At 61.5% G+C, this 15,978-nt stretch overlaps 3 protein-coding genes across 7 annotated transcripts in view; 2 read left to right on the plus strand and 1 right to left on the minus strand.

Annotated features, from left to right (window-relative positions):
• The window catches only part of PNPLA6 (patatin like phospholipase domain containing 6), a 26,141-nt gene extending 19,141 nt beyond the window's left edge, over nt 1–7,000 (plus strand). For 2 of the 5 annotated variants that reach the window (XM_032094472.1, XM_032094473.1), the window contains exons 28-38: nt 1–120; nt 730–846; nt 935–1,004; nt 1,650–1,766; nt 2,515–2,631; nt 4,064–4,212; nt 4,681–4,833; nt 5,282–5,398; nt 5,803–5,899; nt 6,203–6,291; nt 6,537–7,000. In XM_032094472.1, coding sequence (XP_031950363.1) covers nt 1–120; nt 730–846; nt 935–1,004; nt 1,650–1,766; nt 2,515–2,631; nt 4,064–4,212; nt 4,681–4,833; nt 5,282–5,398; nt 5,803–5,899; nt 6,203–6,291; nt 6,537–6,617 — 1,227 coding nt within the window. In that variant the 3' untranslated portion in view covers nt 6,618–7,000. The remainder of the gene's footprint in view (nt 121–729; nt 847–934; nt 1,005–1,649; nt 1,767–2,514; nt 2,632–4,063; nt 4,213–4,680; nt 4,834–5,281; nt 5,399–5,802; nt 5,900–6,202; nt 6,292–6,536) is intronic. The other 3 variants (XM_032094475.1, XM_032094474.1, XM_032094477.1) reach the window with 3 other exon arrangements.
• Nucleotides 7,001–7,521: 521 nt separating this feature from the next.
• Nucleotides 7,522–12,735, plus strand: MVB12A (multivesicular body subunit 12A). Its single transcript, XM_032094656.1, has 9 exons — nt 7,522–7,605; nt 7,708–7,806; nt 8,062–8,158; nt 8,817–8,940; nt 9,379–9,486; nt 10,299–10,345; nt 11,324–11,379; nt 11,490–11,540; nt 12,569–12,735. Exons 1-9 carry the CDS (start codon nt 7,522–7,524, stop codon nt 12,629–12,631), a joined length of 729 nt encoding a protein of 242 aa, XP_031950547.1. The 3' UTR covers nt 12,632–12,735.
• A 96-nt stretch (nt 12,736–12,831) lies between these two features.
• On the minus strand, nt 12,832–15,043 carry LOC116437105 (manganese-transporting ATPase 13A1-like). Its single transcript, XM_032094676.1, has 2 exons — nt 14,706–15,043; nt 12,832–13,208 (listed from the first exon to the last, which is right to left on the minus strand). The coding sequence occupies exons 1-2, from the start codon at nt 14,835–14,837 to the stop codon at nt 13,098–13,100; spliced, it is 243 nt and encodes an 80-aa protein (XP_031950567.1). The 5' UTR covers nt 14,838–15,043; the 3' UTR covers nt 12,832–13,097.
• Nucleotides 15,044–15,978: the final 935 nt, after the last annotated feature.

Below are 15,978 nucleotides of genomic sequence, written 5' to 3' on the forward strand. Positions count from 1 at the left end.
GAGTCGGGGATCCCCATCGACCTGGTGGGGGGCACCTCCATCGGCGCCTTCATCGGGGCGCTCTACGCCGAGGAGCGCAGCGCCGTGCGCACCAAGCAGCGGGCACGCGAGTGGGCCAGGGTGGGTGCCGGGGGCACGGCAGTGGGCCAGGGTGGGTGCCAGGGGGCCAGGGTGGGTGCCAGGGGGCACGGCAGCGGGCCAGGGTGGGTGCCAGGGGGCCAGGGTGGGTGCCAGGGGGCCAGGGTGGGTGCCAGGGGGCACGGCAGCGGGCCAGGGTGGGTGCCAGGGGGCCAGGGTGGGTGCCAGGGGGCACAGGAGTGGGCCAGGGTGGGTGCCAGGGGGCACGGCAGCGGGCCAGGGTGGGTGCCAGGGGGCCAGGGTGGGTGCCAGGGGGCACAGGAGTGGGCCAGGGTGGGTGCCAGGGGGCACGGCAGCGGGCCAGGGTGGGTGCCAAGGGGTCAGGGTGGGTGCCAGGGGCAGGTGGGTGCCTTCGTCCCCTTTCTGCTCCTTTTCTGTCCTTATTTTTCTTTCTCCTCCTCCTCTTCCTGCTCCTCCCGTCCTTACTCATCTTTTTCCTTTTCTTTTTGCTGTTCCTCCTTCTCCTCCTTCATCTCCTTCCTCCTCCTCCTTCTTCTCCCTCTTGCTGCTTCTCTTCCTTCATCTCCTTTCTCCTTTTCTCTCCTTATTTTTCTTCCTCCTCCTCCTCCTCCTCCTCCTCCTCCCCCCCAGTGCATGAATTCCGTTTTTGAGACCGTCCTGGACCTCACCTACCCCATCACCTCCATGTTCTCGGGCTCGGCCTTCAACGCCAGCATCAACCGAGTCTTCCAGGACAAGCAGATCGAGGTGTGTCCCCCCCTCCGCGCCCCGTGCCACCCCCAGAGCCCCTCCCCGATGTCCCCGCGGTGTCACCCAGCCCGTCCCCTCCCCGCAGGACCTGTGGCTGCCCTACTTCAACGTCACCACGGACATCACGGCCTCGGCCATGCGGGTGCACACGGACGGTGAGAGCTCCCTGGGGCGCACGGGGCACCCAGACCGGTGTCACCTCCCCGCATCCCGAGGGGGACGGCAAGGACACGGGGCAGGGCTGGCTTCCCAGAGCCACCGGCTGCTGCTGACCCCACCTTGGTGTCGGTGGTGGGGCGGGAGGGGACAGCGGGGGCTGCACGAGGCGCTAACACCGCTGACCACTAACCCCAGTAACCCCCAGTGCAGCATGGGGACGTGGTGGTGGCAGTGCTGGGGGGGGGGCGTGGTGGTGGTGGCCGTGGGGCCACGGTGGTGGTGGTGTTGGGGCCATGGTTGTGGGGCCACGGTGGTGGTGTTGGGGACATCGCAGTGGTGGTGGGGACACGGTGGTGGTTGGGACCTGGTGACGGTGGTGGGAACGTTGCGGTGGCTGCCCCTCGTCCTCGCCCGGTGCCGGAGCTCACCTGGGACATTGAGCCGTCCACGGCCACCCCGCTGCCCGGTGGCCCTCGCCCTGCCCGTGCCCGCTGGCCTCTAACGCCCACTAATCCCCTCTGACCCCTCTAACCCGCCCCCCTCCCTCGCCGCTGGCTGCCAACGTCCCCTCCCCCCCCCGTGCCCTCCTGGGTCACCCCCCGCGGTCCCGGTGGCCGTGACCGTGTCCTCTCCGTCCCCAGGCAGCCTCTGGCGCTACGTCCGAGCCAGTGCGTCCTATACCCCCTACCTGCCTCCGCTCTGCGACCCCAAGGACAGCCACTGGCTGGTGGACGGCTGCTATGTTAACAATGTCCCAGGTCAGCACCTCGCTCGCCGGGGCCCGACCCCAAAACCGCCAGCAAAACCCCAAAAGCCACCCTAGAACACCAAAAAAAAACCCCAAACCACCAAAAAACCCCCAAAACCACAGCCGGAGCGTCCGCACCACCACTCAGGGCGCGCCGGGGTTCCTCTGCGCCCCGTTGGGTGACCCCTTGGGTTCTCCATTGGGTGCCCCATTGGGTGACCCTTTGGGTGACTCCTTGGGTGTCCCATTGGGTTCTCCATTGGGTTCTCCATTGGGTGTCCCATTGGGTGACCCCTTGGGTTCTCCATTGGGTGTCCCATTGGGTGACCCCTTGGGTTCTCCATTGGGTGTCCCATTGGGTGTCCCATTGGGTTCTCCATTGGGTGCCCCATTGGGTGCCCCATTGGGTTCTCCACTGGGTGCCCCATTGGGTGCCCTATTGGGATCTCCATTGGGTGCCCCATTGGGTGTCCCATTGGGTTCTCCATTGGGTGCCCCATTGGGTGCCCCATTGGGTTCTCCACTGGGTGCCCCATTGGGTGCCCTATTGGGATCTCCATTGGGTTCTCCATTGGGTGCCCTATTGGGATCTCCATTGGGTGCCCTCTTGGGTTCCCCACTGGGTGACCCTCGGGGCGCAGACACGTCCCGGCGCGGGCAGGGCGAGCAGCGAGCGGCGAGGGGCGGCCGCCCCCGGGGCGGGTGCCGGTGCCGGGGCGGCGGCGCTGACGGCGTTTGTTGCGTTCCCGCCGGCGCAGGCTCGCTCTGGCGCTACGTGCGCGCCAGCATGACCCTCTCGGGGTACCTGCCCCCGCTCTGCGACCCCAAGGACGGCAACTTGCTGATGGACGGGGGTTACATCAACAACCTGCCAGGCAAGTCAGTGGCATCGGTGGCACCGCGGGCGCGGGGCGGGAGTTTGGCGCACGGACGGACGGACGGACGGAAGGATGGAGGGACGGCCACGGCTCGGTTTGGCGGCTTCTTGGTGGCGTTGGGTGATGGTGGTGATGGGAAGGGATGGCCGGCTGCTGGTTTTTGCCGCGCCGGGCGGCTTTCCAGAACGTTCCGTGGACTTTCCTGGACAGGATCCATCTGTCTTGCATCCCTCTTCCATCCTGTCTTGATGCCTTTTCCATCCCGGGCGCTTTTCCAGAACATTCCGCGTCCCTTCGCCTGCAGGATCTGTCCCATCTTTTGTTACACCTTGATGTCTCTCCGTGCCCGGCAGTTTTCCAGAACATTCTCTGGTTTTCCATGGTCAGGATCCATCCATCTTCCATCGTCTCTTGATGCCTTTTCCATTCTGGGCGGTCTTCCAGAGCATTCCATGGATTTCCATGGTCAGGATCCATCTTCCATCCCTCTTCCATCATCTCTTGATGTCCTCGGAGCTGGTCACCCTCTTGGGGCATCTCCACCCTCTGTCACCCGTCCCAGGAGTCACAGCCCTGGTGTCACCTCCTGGTGTCACCTCCTGGTGCTTTCCCGGATGATTTCCATCCTTCACCCGCCTCCGTCTCCGTCCTGCGCTGTCCCCTCAGGGACCTCCTGGGGCCCCTTCACCCGTCACCGTCCAGCTCTGCACGTCGCCATCCCAGGCGTCCTCTCCGCCCTCCTTCACCTCCCGGCACCTCCGTCCATCTCTTGATGTTCCTCTTCCGGCCATTCTGTGTCACCTCTGGGGGTCTTGGGAGGTCACCCTTGTCCCCTTCATGTGCTGGGGACCTTCCTCCATCCGGCATCATCGGCACTACGTTGGGTGACTCTGGTGGCATCTTTGGGCTCCTTGGGTTCGAGGCCACCTTCCTCATCGTCATCATCATCATCATGGTCATCATCCCTTCATGTCCTCCAGGACCATCTCCATTCTCTTCTCCATGGAAATGACCTTCCTCTATCATCATCATCATCGTCGTCACTGTCACCATCATCCCTTGGGGTCCTCCAGGACTTTCTCCATCACCATCATCATCATCATCATCATCTTCTTCATCATCATCAATCATCATCACTGTCACCATCATCCCTTGGGGTCCTCCAGGACTTTCTCCACCCCCTCAGACCATCTTCATCCTCCTCCACCTCCGAGCCATCTCCTGGCACCGTCCCTCGGCGTCACCGCCCGTCCCCCCGAGCGTGTCCGCCCTCCCTCCTGTGCCAACGACCTCCGTCACCTCCTGGTGTCCCCCACGCTGGAGCCACCGGCCGCCCTCTACGCCCCCCGACCCCACCACCCCTCGTGGCGCCACCGGCCGACCCCGCAACGCCGCTGACCCCTCGTTGTCCCTCTGTCCACCCCCGCAGCCGACATCGCGCGCAACATGGGCGCCAAGACGGTCATCGCCATCGACGTGGGCAGCCAGGACGAGACCGACCTGTGCAACTACGGCGACTCCTTGTCGGGCTGGTGGCTGCTCTGGAAGCGCCTCAACCCCTGGGCCGAGAAGGTCAAGGTGAGGCCACGGGGTGACCTCCCTGGGGGTGTTCTGGCCATCGTTGGGGTGTTCTGGTCATCGTTGGGGTGTTCTGGTCATCATTGGGGTTCTCCGGCCATCGTTGGGGTGTTCTGGTCATCGTTGGGGTGTTCCAGTCATTGTTGGGGTGTTCCGGTCATCATTGGGGTTCTCCGGCCATCGTTGGGGTGTTCTGGCCATCGTTGGGGTGTTCTGGTCATCGTTGGGGTGTTCCAGTCATTGTTGGGGTTCTCCGGCCATTGTTGGGGTGTTCTGGTCATTGTTGGGGTGTTCCGGCCATTGTTGGGGTGTTCTGGTCATCGTTGGGGTTCTCTAGCCATCGTTGGGGTGTTCTGGTCATTGTTGGGGTGTTCTGGCTCTTTCTTGGGGTTCTCTGGCCACCCTTGGGGTCTTTTGATTCTTCATCGAGGTTCTCCACGAACCTCAATGTCCTGAGTGTCCCGGCAGGTGCCGGACATGGCGGAGATCCAGTCGCGCCTGGCCTACGTGTCGTGCGTCCGGCAGCTGGAGGTGGTCAAGTCCAGCTCCTACTGCGAGTACATCCGGCCACCCATTGACCGCTTCAAGACCATGGACTTCGGGAAGTTCGACGAGATCTACGTGAGTTTGGGGGGGCTGGGAAGGGTGGGAGGCGCGGGGTTGGGGGGCTCCGAGATGTGGGTTGGGATTCTCCGGCCATCGTTGGGGTCTTAGGGCTGTTCCTTGTGGTGTCCTGGCCATTGGTTGGGTGTCCAGGATGTCACTTGGGGTGTCCAGGTCATCATTTGGGACTCCCCAATCATCCTTGGGTGTCCTTGACCATCAGCTGAGTGTCCTGGACCATCACTTGGGTGTCCTTGGCCATCACTTGGGTGTCCTGCTCATCAGTAGTGTGTCCTTGACCATCACTTGGGTGTCCTTGACCATCAACTGAGTGTCCTTGACCATCACTTTGAGGTGTCTTGGTCATCAGTTGAGTTCCTTGGTCATCACTTGGGTGTCCCGGTCCATCACTGGGTGTCCCGGCTGTCCCCTGGGGTGCCGCTGACCGCTGCCCGCTGCCCCCCAGGACGTCGGCTACCAGCACGGCAAGGTGGTGTTCGAGGGCTGGAGCCGCGGGGACATCATCGAGAAGATGGTCAAGGACCGGCGCTCGGCCGACTTCTACGAGAGCAAACGCATGGACGTGAGCTGGGGACACCTGGGGACACCTGGGGACACTGGGGACACCTGGGGACATTGGGGACACTGGGGGTGGTGGCTCCTCGCGGACCTGCCCTTGGCCACCCCGGCCTTGCCACCTTCCTTGTCACCCCTGGGGCCATCTCAGGGATGTTCCTTGTCCTTGTTCCCTCTGTGTCCCCTCCCGGTGTCCTCGTGTCCCTCACTGGCACCTCCGTGTCGCTGCCACCCTGTTCCTGTCACCCTCCCTGCCACCTTTGTCCTCCTTGTCCCTCTCCTGTCCCTCCCTTTGTCCCCTTGCCCCATTTGTCCCTTCCTTGCCCCACTCCTGTCCTCGCTGTGTCCCCCCAGGTGTCCCCCCAGGTGTCCCCCCAGGTGTCCCCTCACCTGTCCCCCGTGTCCCCCCAGGTGCTCACCTGTCCCAGCGCCGGTTTCACGGACCTGGCCGAGATCGTGTCGCGCATCGAGCCCGCGCAGCCCTACCTGAGCGACGGCTACGGCGACGGTGACAGCGCCGGGGGGAGAGCGGGGGGGGGACAGCGCGGGGGGAGAGCAGGGACGGAGCGGGGACGGATCGGGGACAGCGCGGGGGGAGAGCGGGGATGGAGCGGGGACAGCGGGGCCGGGGCCAGCGCGGGGAGGCGGCTCCGGGGACGGGGACAGTGCGGGGACACACGGGGGGACAGCGGGGATGGAGCGGGGACAGCGCGGGGGGAGAGCGGGGACGGAGCGGGGACAGCGGGGCCGGGGCCAGCGCGGGGAGGCGGCTCCGGGGCCGGGGACTGACCGGCAGCCCCGCTGCCCCCAGAGGAGTCCGATTACCTGACCGAGTACGAGGACGAGGGCCCGGAGTCGCTGCGGGGCGAGGAGGACGCGTTCCTGGCGTCCCTGGAGGCCGTGAGTGACCGCGGGGACCCCAAAAACGGGGGGCGAGTGGGGGGGGGGACGGGGTGGCCCGAGCCCGCCCGTGGGACCCTGCGCTTGGGGGTCCCAAAGGTGTCACCCCACGGGTGTCCCCCAGCTCCCCGCGGGCACCCCCAGACCCCACCCGCGCTGCCCGTGCCCCTCCCCCCCCGGGTGTCCCCCGAGTGTCCCCTGAGTGTCCCCCGAGTGTCCCCTGAGTGTCCCCCACGTGTCCGCAGGAGGAGGAGAAGCCCCTTCGGCACCGTCCGAGCGCGGCCGGGACCCCCCCGCCCCCCCCGCTGGACTCCGACGGCTTCTGAGGGACCCTCACGGCTCTACCTCCCCTCCCCCACCCCAAATTGGGGGTGTCCCCTCCCCCATCCCAAATCCGGGGGTCCCCGCCCCTCCCCCATGTTCTGGCACTTTCCCACGGGGCCCGGGACCCCCAGTGTCCCCCCAGTGTCCCCCCAATGTCCCCCCCCCGCCCGGGGTGACACGGAGGGGGCTGGGACCCCCCAATGTCCCCTCCCCCCCCCCCCCCCCCCCCCCCCGCACTGTTGCACTGTCCCAGACCCCCCCCGGGCGGGGTTGGGGGGGGGCGATGCTGTAAATTTTCCTTGTTTCCGGTTCTTTTTTAACGGTTATTATTTAAATCCAGGCCGGCTGGATGGGTTATTAATTATTAATTAATTATTAATTATTATTAATTATGAATGAATTCGTTGTTACTGACGCGGTTCGTTCGTTTCAAATTAAAGCGCTCCTGGTGCTGCTGCTGGGGGGGGGGGGGACGAGGGGGATGGGATTGGGAACGGGATCGGGATCGGGATTGGGAACGGGCGCGGGCCTGGGACCGGCCGCCTGTCAATCACAGCTCCCAGCCAATCGCCGCCCGCGCAGCGGCGGGAGGGGCGGGGCTCCGGTGCCCGGCGCGATGGCGGCGGCTCCGTCCCCGCTCCCCGGGCTGGGCCGGGCCGTGCCCCGAGGCCGCCGCGCTGCCGGAGGGGCCGCGGGCGGGGGTCGCGCTGCCGGTGCTGCCGTTACCGAAGTCGGGGGGATCCCCGGTGCCTCCCGGTGCCCGCCGGTGCCCCCCGGCTCTTCCCGCTCCCGCGCTTCCGCGTTTGTGGCGCTTGCACTCCTCATTGGCCCGCGCGCCTGTCACTCATGGCTCGCAGCCAATCGCCGCCCGCCCGCGGCGGGGGCGGGCCCGCGGTGCTCGGTGCGATGGCGGCGGCGGCGGCTCCGGCCCCGCTGACGGGCGTGGGCTGGGCCAGCGGCGCCGAGGCCGTCCCGCCGGGCTGGACCGCGGTACGGGCACGGGGCGCGGGGCACGGGCGGGGGGGACCCGCCGGGTCACGGTGCCGGTGGCGCTGCCGGTGCGGCGGCGGCTGACGCGTCCCGTGCCCGCAGATCACCGTGACGGCGGAGGGAGCGCCCGCCTGCCTGGGCAAAGGCTTCGGGCACCGCGGCGGCGGCTGGTACCTGTGCTTCAGCCGCGGCGGAGCGCAGGTGCGGCGGCACCGGGCACACCAGGCACACCGGGCACGGGCCAGCGCCCGCGCCCGGTGCCGTCCAAGCGGCGGGGTGGTACCGGGAGCGGCAGCGGGATGGGGCGGTGACCGGGGGAGGCACCGGGGGTACCGGGATGGGGGGGTCGGTGTCGCCCCGGTAGCTCCCGTGGGAGGGACCGGGGCGGGCCCCGGGGTCAGTGCCCGGTTCGGTGCCGATGTCCCGTTCCCGGTGCCGATGTGCCGGTGCCCGCAGGCCGCCGAGGGCCCGGTGGTCACGGACGTGCTGGTGCTGAGCGAGCGGAGCCCGCAGCCCCCCGGCTACAGCCGCGCCCCGGAGTTCCCGGAGTCCCGTGAGTGCCCGGGCACGTCCCGGTGCCCCCCCCGCTGCCGAGCCCGGTTCCTCCCGGTTCTTATCCCGCAGGAGGGCCGGTGTCCGGGCCCGGGGGGTGTCCCGGTGCCGATACCCCGTTCCCCCGCAGGCGGGCCGGTGCCGGTGTCCCGGTGCCGGTACTGATGCCCCGTTCCCCCGCAGGCGGGCCGGTGTCGGTGTCCCGGTACCGGTACCGATGCCCCGTTCCCCCCGTTCCCCCGCAGGCGGGCCGGTGCCGGTGTCGGTGGGTGTCCCGGTCCCGGTACCGATTCCCGTTTCCCGCAGGCGGGCCGGTGTCGGTGCCGGTGTCGGTGGGTGTCCCGGTCCCGGTCCCGGTGTCGGTGGGTGTCCCGGTCCCGGTACCGATACCCGTTTCCCGCAGGCGGTGCCGGTGTCGGTGTCCTGGTCCCGATACCCGTTCTCCCCGTTTCCCGCAGGCGGGCCGGTGTCGGTGCCGGTGCCGGTGTGTGTCCCGGTACCGATTCCCGTTTCCCGCAGGCGGGCCGGTGCCGGTGTCGGTGCCGGTCGGTGTCCCGGTCCCGGTACCGATTCCTGTTTCCCGCAGGCGGGCCGGTGTCGGTGCCGGTGTCGGTGCCGGTGTCGGTCGGTGTCCCGGTACCGATTCCCGTTTCCCGCAGGCGGGCCGGTGTCGCGGCGGAAGCGGCTCCTGGTGCGCCGGGAGGCGGCGGCGGCCGTGGCCGTGCTCGAGCTCCGCCTCAGCCTCCGGGGCGGCCGCGGCCCCGCCGCGCTCGCCAGGATCGGGTACGGCCGGGGGGTCCCGGGGCCCTTCCCGACCCCCGCAATCCCGGGAATCCCGCGCGCTCCCTCCCGGTGTTCCCGGGAATCCCCCTCACTTCCTCCCGGTGTTCCCGGGAATCCCTCACTCTTCCCGCTGTTCCCGGGAATCCCGGTGTTCCCCCTCCCGCTGTTCCTGGGAATCCCTCACTCCTCCCGGTGTTCCCGCGCTGTTCCCGCAGGGAAATGGGCCGGGGCTGCTCCCGGCCCCCTTCCCGACCCCCGCAATCCCGGTGTTCCCGGGGGTCCCCCTCACTCCCCCCCGCTGTTCCCGGTGTTCTCCCGCTGTTCCCGGTGTTCCCCCCCCCCGCAATCCCGCTGTTCCCGGTGTTCTCCCGCTGTTCCCGGTGTTCCCCCCCCCCCCGCAATCCCGCTGTTCCCGGTGTTCTCCCGCTGTTCCCGCAGGGAAATGGGCGGATTCTCGCTCTGGTGCCGGAAGGGCCCCGTGCGAGCCGGGGCTGCCCCGGGGCCGCTCAGCGGCGGCCTGGAACGGCTCTCGCTGCGGCCGCCCGGGTGAGACCCCAAAAACACCCCAAAAACACCCCAAAATAACCCCGGGTGAGACCCCAAAACCACCCCAAAATAACCCCGGGTGAGACCCCAAAAACACCCCAAAAACACCCCAAAATAACCCCGGGTGAGACCCCAAAAACACCGCAAAAACACCCCAAAGTAACTCCGGGTGCGACCCCAAAATAACCCCAAAAAACCCCGGGTGAGACCCCAAAACAACCCCAAATAAAACCCTGGGTGAGACCCCAAAACAACCCCAAAACCACCCCAAAATAACCCCGGGTGCGACCCCAAAATAACCCCAAAAAAACCCTGGTGAGACCCCAAAAACACCCCAAAAACCCCGGGTGAGACCCCAAAAACACCCCAAAATAACCCCAAAAAACCCCCGGGTGAGACGCCAAAAAAAACCAAAAAAAACCCAAAAAAACCCCAAAACCCCGGGTGAGACCCCCCAAAAAACCCCCAAAAAACCCAAAAGCCCAGGTGAGACCTCAAAAGCCCGGGTGAGACCCCCAAAAAAACCCCCAAAACTCCCAAAAGCCCAGGTGAGACCCCAAAAAAACCCCAAAACCCCTGGGTGAGACCCCAAAAAACCCCCAGGTGAGACCCCAAAAGCCCAGGTGGGACCCCAAAAAAAACCCAAACCCCCCCAAAACCCAGGTGGGACCCCAAAAAAAACCCAAAACCCCCCAAAACCCCAGGTGGGACCCCAAAAAAACGCCAAAAACCCCAGGTGGGAGCCCAACCCCCCCCCCAATCAATCACCCAATCAATCAATTATCGATTAATGACGTCATTCATCACCCCAGGCCCCCCCCGCCTCCGTCCGAGCCCCCGGGGATCTCCGGCCCCTCAGGTGAGGAGCCCCAAAAATCCCCCAAAATCCCCCAAAATATCCCCCAAAATCCCAGGAAATCCCCAAATCCTGGGAATCCCCCAAATGCCCCAAATCCCCAAAATATCCCCCAAAATCCTGGGAATTCCCCAAATCCCCCAAATCTCCCCCAAATCCTGGGAATCCCCCAAATGCCCCAAATCCCCAAAATATCCCCCAAATCCCAAAATATCCCCCAAAATCCCCCAAATCCCAAAATATCCCCCAAAATCCCGGGAATCCCCCAAATGCCGGGAATCCCCCAAATCCCAAAATATCCCCCAAAATCCCGGGAATGCCCAAAATATCCCCCAAATCCCGGGAATCCCCCAAATCCCAAAATATCCCCCAAAATCCCGGGAATCCCCCAAATGCCGGGAATCCCCCAAATCCCCCAAATCCCAAAATATCCCCCAAATCCTGGGAATGCCCCAAATCCTGGGAATCCCCCAAATGCCCCAAATCCCCAAAATATCCCCCAAATCCCCAAATCCCCCCCAAATCGCGGGAATCCCCGCTCGGGGTGGATTTTGGGGGAATTTCCCCGGAAGCCCCGAACCCAACTCCGGATCCTCGGGAGAGTTCAGGGCTGGTTTGGGCGTTTTGGGATCGTTTTGGGGATTTTTGGGGGATTTTTTGGGATTTTTTTGGGATTTTTTTTATTTTTTGGGGATTTTTTGGGATATTTTGGGATTTTTTTTTGATTTTTTGGGGGATATTTTTGGGACATTTTTGGAGATTTTTTTGGGGATATTTTTTGGGATATTTCGGGATTGTTTTGGGACATTTCTGGGGATTTTTGGGGATATTTTTGGGGGATTTTTGGGGAGATATTTTGGGATATTTTTTGGGATATTTTAGGATTTTTTGGGGGATATTTTGGGACATTTCTGGGGATTTTTTTGGGATATTTCTGCCCTTTTCCCACCCCTAAATCCCGTTTTTTTTCACCTTTTCCAGCCATGGACGGAATTCCCTTCGCCCTCCACCCCAAATTCGGGCCCGGGCTCAGCTCCGTGAGTCATTAACGAATCATTAATTGCCCAATTAATAACCACCGCCCCTAATTAGTCACCGGTAACCCCGGTTAATCATTACTAACCCCAATTAATTCCCACTTTTCCAGCCCATTCTGGCGGAGCTGACGGTGAAATCCCTGGCGGACATCGAGCGCGAGGTGAGGGAATTCCCGGAGTTTTGGGATTAATTCCCGGAGTTTCGGGATTAATTCCCGGAGTTTTGGGATTAATTCCTGGATTTTTGGGTCTAATTCCCTTTTTTTGTATGTAATCCCCAATTTTTGGGTTTAATTCCCAATTATTTTGTATTTAATTCCTGCACTTTTGGGTCTAATTCCCATTTTTTGGGATTCATTCCCCGTTTCTTGGGATTCATTCCCAATTTTTAGGTTTAATTCCTGCATTTTTGGGTTTAACTCCCATTTTTTTTGTCTTTAATTCCCAACTTTCGGGTTTAATTCCCAATTTTGGGGTCTAATTCCCAACTTTTGGGATTAATTCCCAGATTTTTGGGTTTCATTCCCAATTTTTTGGTACTTAATTCCTGCATTTTTGGGATTAATTCCTGGATTTTTGGGTTAAATTCCCTGTTTTTCGGGACTAATTCCCAATATTTTTGTATTTTATTCCCAATTTTTGGATTTAATTCCCAATTTTGGGGTCCAATTCCCTGGTTTTTGGGATTAATTCCCAATTTTTTGGTGATTAATTCCCAATTTTTTTGTATTTAATTCCCAACTTTCAGGTTTAATTCCCAATTCTGGGGTCTAATTCCCATCTTTTGGGACTAATTCCCAGTTTTTTGGGTCTAATTCCCGTTTTTTTGTATTCCAAATTTTTGGGTTTAATTCCTGCATTTTTGGCATTAATTCCCTGTTTTTTGGGTCTAATTCCCAATTTTTTCTGTGTTTAATTCCCAATTTCCGGGTTTAATTCCCAATGTCGGGGTCTAATTCCCTGTTTTTTGGGATTAATTCCCAATTTTTCTGGGATTCGTTCCCAATTTTTTTGTATTTAATTCCCATCTTTTGGGGTTTAATTCCCAATTTTGGGGTTGAATTCCCAATTTCCGGGTCTAATTCCCATCTTTCGGGGTCCAATTCCCATCTTTCGGGATGAATTCCCAGGTTTTGGGGTCCGATTCCCGGAATTCTGGGCCCAATTCCCGCTTTTCCCCCTTTCCCAGTACAGCTACGGCTTCCTGCTGGAGAGGACGGCGGCGGCGCAGCTCCCCCTGGGCCTGCAATGAATTCCCAGGGAATTCCCAGGGAATTCCGGCTCCCGGCGGGAATCCTGGAGCTCGGGGCCATCCCGGATTTCCCCTCCCCCCCCCACCCCGGGGTTTCTGGGATGCCGCAGCCCCTCCCCACCCCCCCCCAAATCCGCTTCCCGTTTTTCTCCCCGGCGAAGAATTCCAAAGGAAAAAAGGCAAAAAAAAAACCAACCCCAAAACCCAAAAACCCCCGCGTGGATCGGGATTTTCTTTACGACACCGAATTCCCAAAACATTCCCGGGAAATTCCGGGAGAATTCCGGGCACTTCCCACCTCCAAAGCCGCCGGAGCATCCTCGGCAACGCTCGGAATTCGGGATCCTCCTCCCCGAGGCTTCGGGATCCGGGCGGGAATTCCGTGAGCAGAGCCCGGGGGGGGTGGGGAGGGGTTGGGGGGGTTTTTTTGGGAATTTCTGGGAATTCCGGGATGCGGGGAAGGGCCTCAGGAAGGCACTCGGAGCCTGGAGCTGCCCAGCAGGAACTGCAGGAGCCGATCCACGGAAAAGGCCAGCAGGAAATCGGCCGCCAGCACCGCCAGGATCAGCAGCCGGAACTGGGAATGGAGGAGCGCTCCCGGTGGGAACGGGGCCCCAAATTCCAGCCTGATCCCAGCCCAGATCCCATCCCTGATCCCATCCCTGATCCCAGCCCAGATCCCAGCCCAGATCCCAGCCTGATCCCATCCCAAATCCCAGCCCAGATCCCAGCCCAGATCCCTGGGAATGGAGGAGCGCTCCCGGTGGGAACGGGGCCCCAAATTCCAGCCTGATCCCAGCCCAGATCCCATCCCTGATCCCAGCCTGATCCCAGCCTGATCCCATCCCTGATCCCAGCCTGATCCCATCCCAAATCCCAGCCTGATCTCAGCCCAGATCCCATCCCTGATCCCAGCCTGATCCCAGCCTGATCCCATCCCTGATCCCAGCCTGATCCCATCCCAAATCCCAGCCTGATCTCAGCCCAGATCCCATCCCTGATCCCAGCCTGATCCCAGCCTGATCCCATCCCTGATCCCAGCCTGATCCCAGCCTGATCCCATCCCAAATCCCAGCCCAGATCCCATCCCTGATCCCAGCCCAAATCCCTGGGAATGGAGGAGCGCTCCCGGTGGGAATGGGGCCCGATCCCAGCCTGATCCCAGCCCAGATCCCATCCCAAATCCCAGCCTGATCCCAGCCTGATCCCAGCCCAGATCCCAGCCCAAATCCCTGGGAATGGAAGAGCGCTCCCGGTGGGAATGGGGCCCCAAATTCCAGCCTGATCTCAGCCTGATCCCATCCCAAAATCCTTGGGAATTCCGAACATTCCCGGTGGGAACTGGGCCCCAAACCCCAGCCTGATCCCAGCCTGATCCCATCCCAAATCCCAGCCCAGATCCCAGCCCAAATCCCTGGGAATGGAGGAACGTTCCCGGTGGGAATGGGGCCCCAATCCCAGCCCAGATCCCATCCCAGATCCTTGGGAATTCTAGAACGTTCCTGGTGGGAATGGGGCCCAAATCCCATCCCAAATCCCTGGGAATTCTAGAACATTCCCAGTGGGAATGAGCCCACAATCCCATCCCAATCCCGTCCCAAATCCTTGGGAATTCCAGAATGTTCCTGGTGGGAATGGGGCCCAAACCCCAGCCCGATCCCATCCCAAATCCCTGGGAATTCCAGAACATTCCCAGTGGGAATGAGCCCCCAGTTCCGTCCTGATCCCATCCCAAATCCTTGGGAATCCTGGAATGTTCCCAGTGGGAATTGGCCCCAATCCCATCCCGATCCCGTCCCAAATCCCTGGGAATTCCCGACCATTCCCGATGGGAATCTGCCCCAATCCCATCCCCCATCCCACCCCACTCAGAGATTCCCAGTTCGGGGCCGTTTTCCCGTGGGAACCCCCCCGGAATTCCGGGAGCTGTCCCTGGAGCGTCGGGAACCCCCCCCCCGGAATTCCGGGAGCTGTCCCTGGAGTGTCGGGAACCCCCCCCCCCGGAATTCCGGGAGCTGTCCCTGGAGTGTCGGGACCCCCCGGAATTCCGGGAATTCCCGGGAACGGCTCTCACCTCGGGCGGGATCTCGACGAGGCCGAAGCTGAGGTTGAGCTCGGGGCAGGAGCCGCTGAGCAGCCCCAGCACGGCCGAGGCCGAGAGCAGCAGCGCCCAGAGCAGCGCCCGGTTCTGCGCCAGGCTCTCCATGAACGGGTGGCCCTGGGGACGCACGGCGGGCGCTGGTTATACTGGGAGGCACTGGGTTATACTGGGAGGGGGTAGGGAGGCACTGGGTTATACTGGGAGGCACTGGGTTATACTGGGAGGGAGTTCTGGGGCGCTGGGAGCCAATTTCGAGAGGTTTCGGAGCAAGAGAATGGGGTTTAATGGCACTGGGAGGGGACTAGGAGGCACTGGGAGGCACTGGGTTATACTGGAAGGCACTGGGTTATACTGGTTTATACTGGGAGGGGATTAGGAGGCACTGGGTTATACTGGGAGGGGGTTAGGAGGCACTGGGTTATACTGGGAGGCACTGGGTTATACTGGGAGGGGGTTAGGAGGCACTGGGTTATACTGGGAGGCACTGGGTTATACTGGGAGGCACTGGGTTATACTGGGAGGGAGTTCTGGGGCGCTGGGAGCAAATTTCGAGAGGTTTCGGAGCAAGAGAATGGGGTTTAATGGCACTGGGAGGGGACTAATAGGCACTGGGAGGCACTGGGTTATACTGGAAGGCACTGGGTTATACTGGTTTATACTGGGAGGGGATTAGGAGGCACTGGGTTATACTGGGAGGGGATTAGGAGGCACTGGGTTATACTGGGAGGGGGTAGGGAGGCACTGGGTTATACTGGGAGGCACTGGGTTATACTGGGAGGGGGTTAGGAGGCAATGGGTTATACTGGTTTATACTGGGAGGGGGTTAGGAGGCACTGGGTTATACTGGGAGGCGCTGGTGGAATGGGGAGCAAGGGGGGAAACTGGGGAAAAAGGAGAGGAGAAACTGGGAAAAACGGAGGGAAAAACGGGGAGGAAAAATCAGGAAAAATAAAGAGGAAAAATTGGGAAAAATGGGGAAAATAAAGAGGAAAAATTGGGAAAAATGGAGAAAATAAAGAGGAAAAATCGGGGAAAATGGGGAAAATAAAGAGGAAAAATTGGGAAAAATGGGGAAAATAAAGAGGAAAATTTGGGAAAAATGGGGAAAATAAAGAGGAAAAATCGGGGAAAATGGGGAAAATAAAGAGGAAAAATTGGGAAAAATGGAGAAAATAAAGAGGAAAATTTGGGAAAAATGGGGAAAATAAAGAGGAAAAATTGGGAAAAATGGAGAAAATAAAGAGGA

The sequence above is a fragment of the Corvus moneduloides genome, chromosome 32, assembly GCF_009650955.1.
Source record: "Corvus moneduloides isolate bCorMon1 chromosome 32, bCorMon1.pri, whole genome shotgun sequence".
NCBI lineage: Eukaryota > Metazoa > Chordata > Aves > Passeriformes > Corvidae > Corvus > Corvus moneduloides.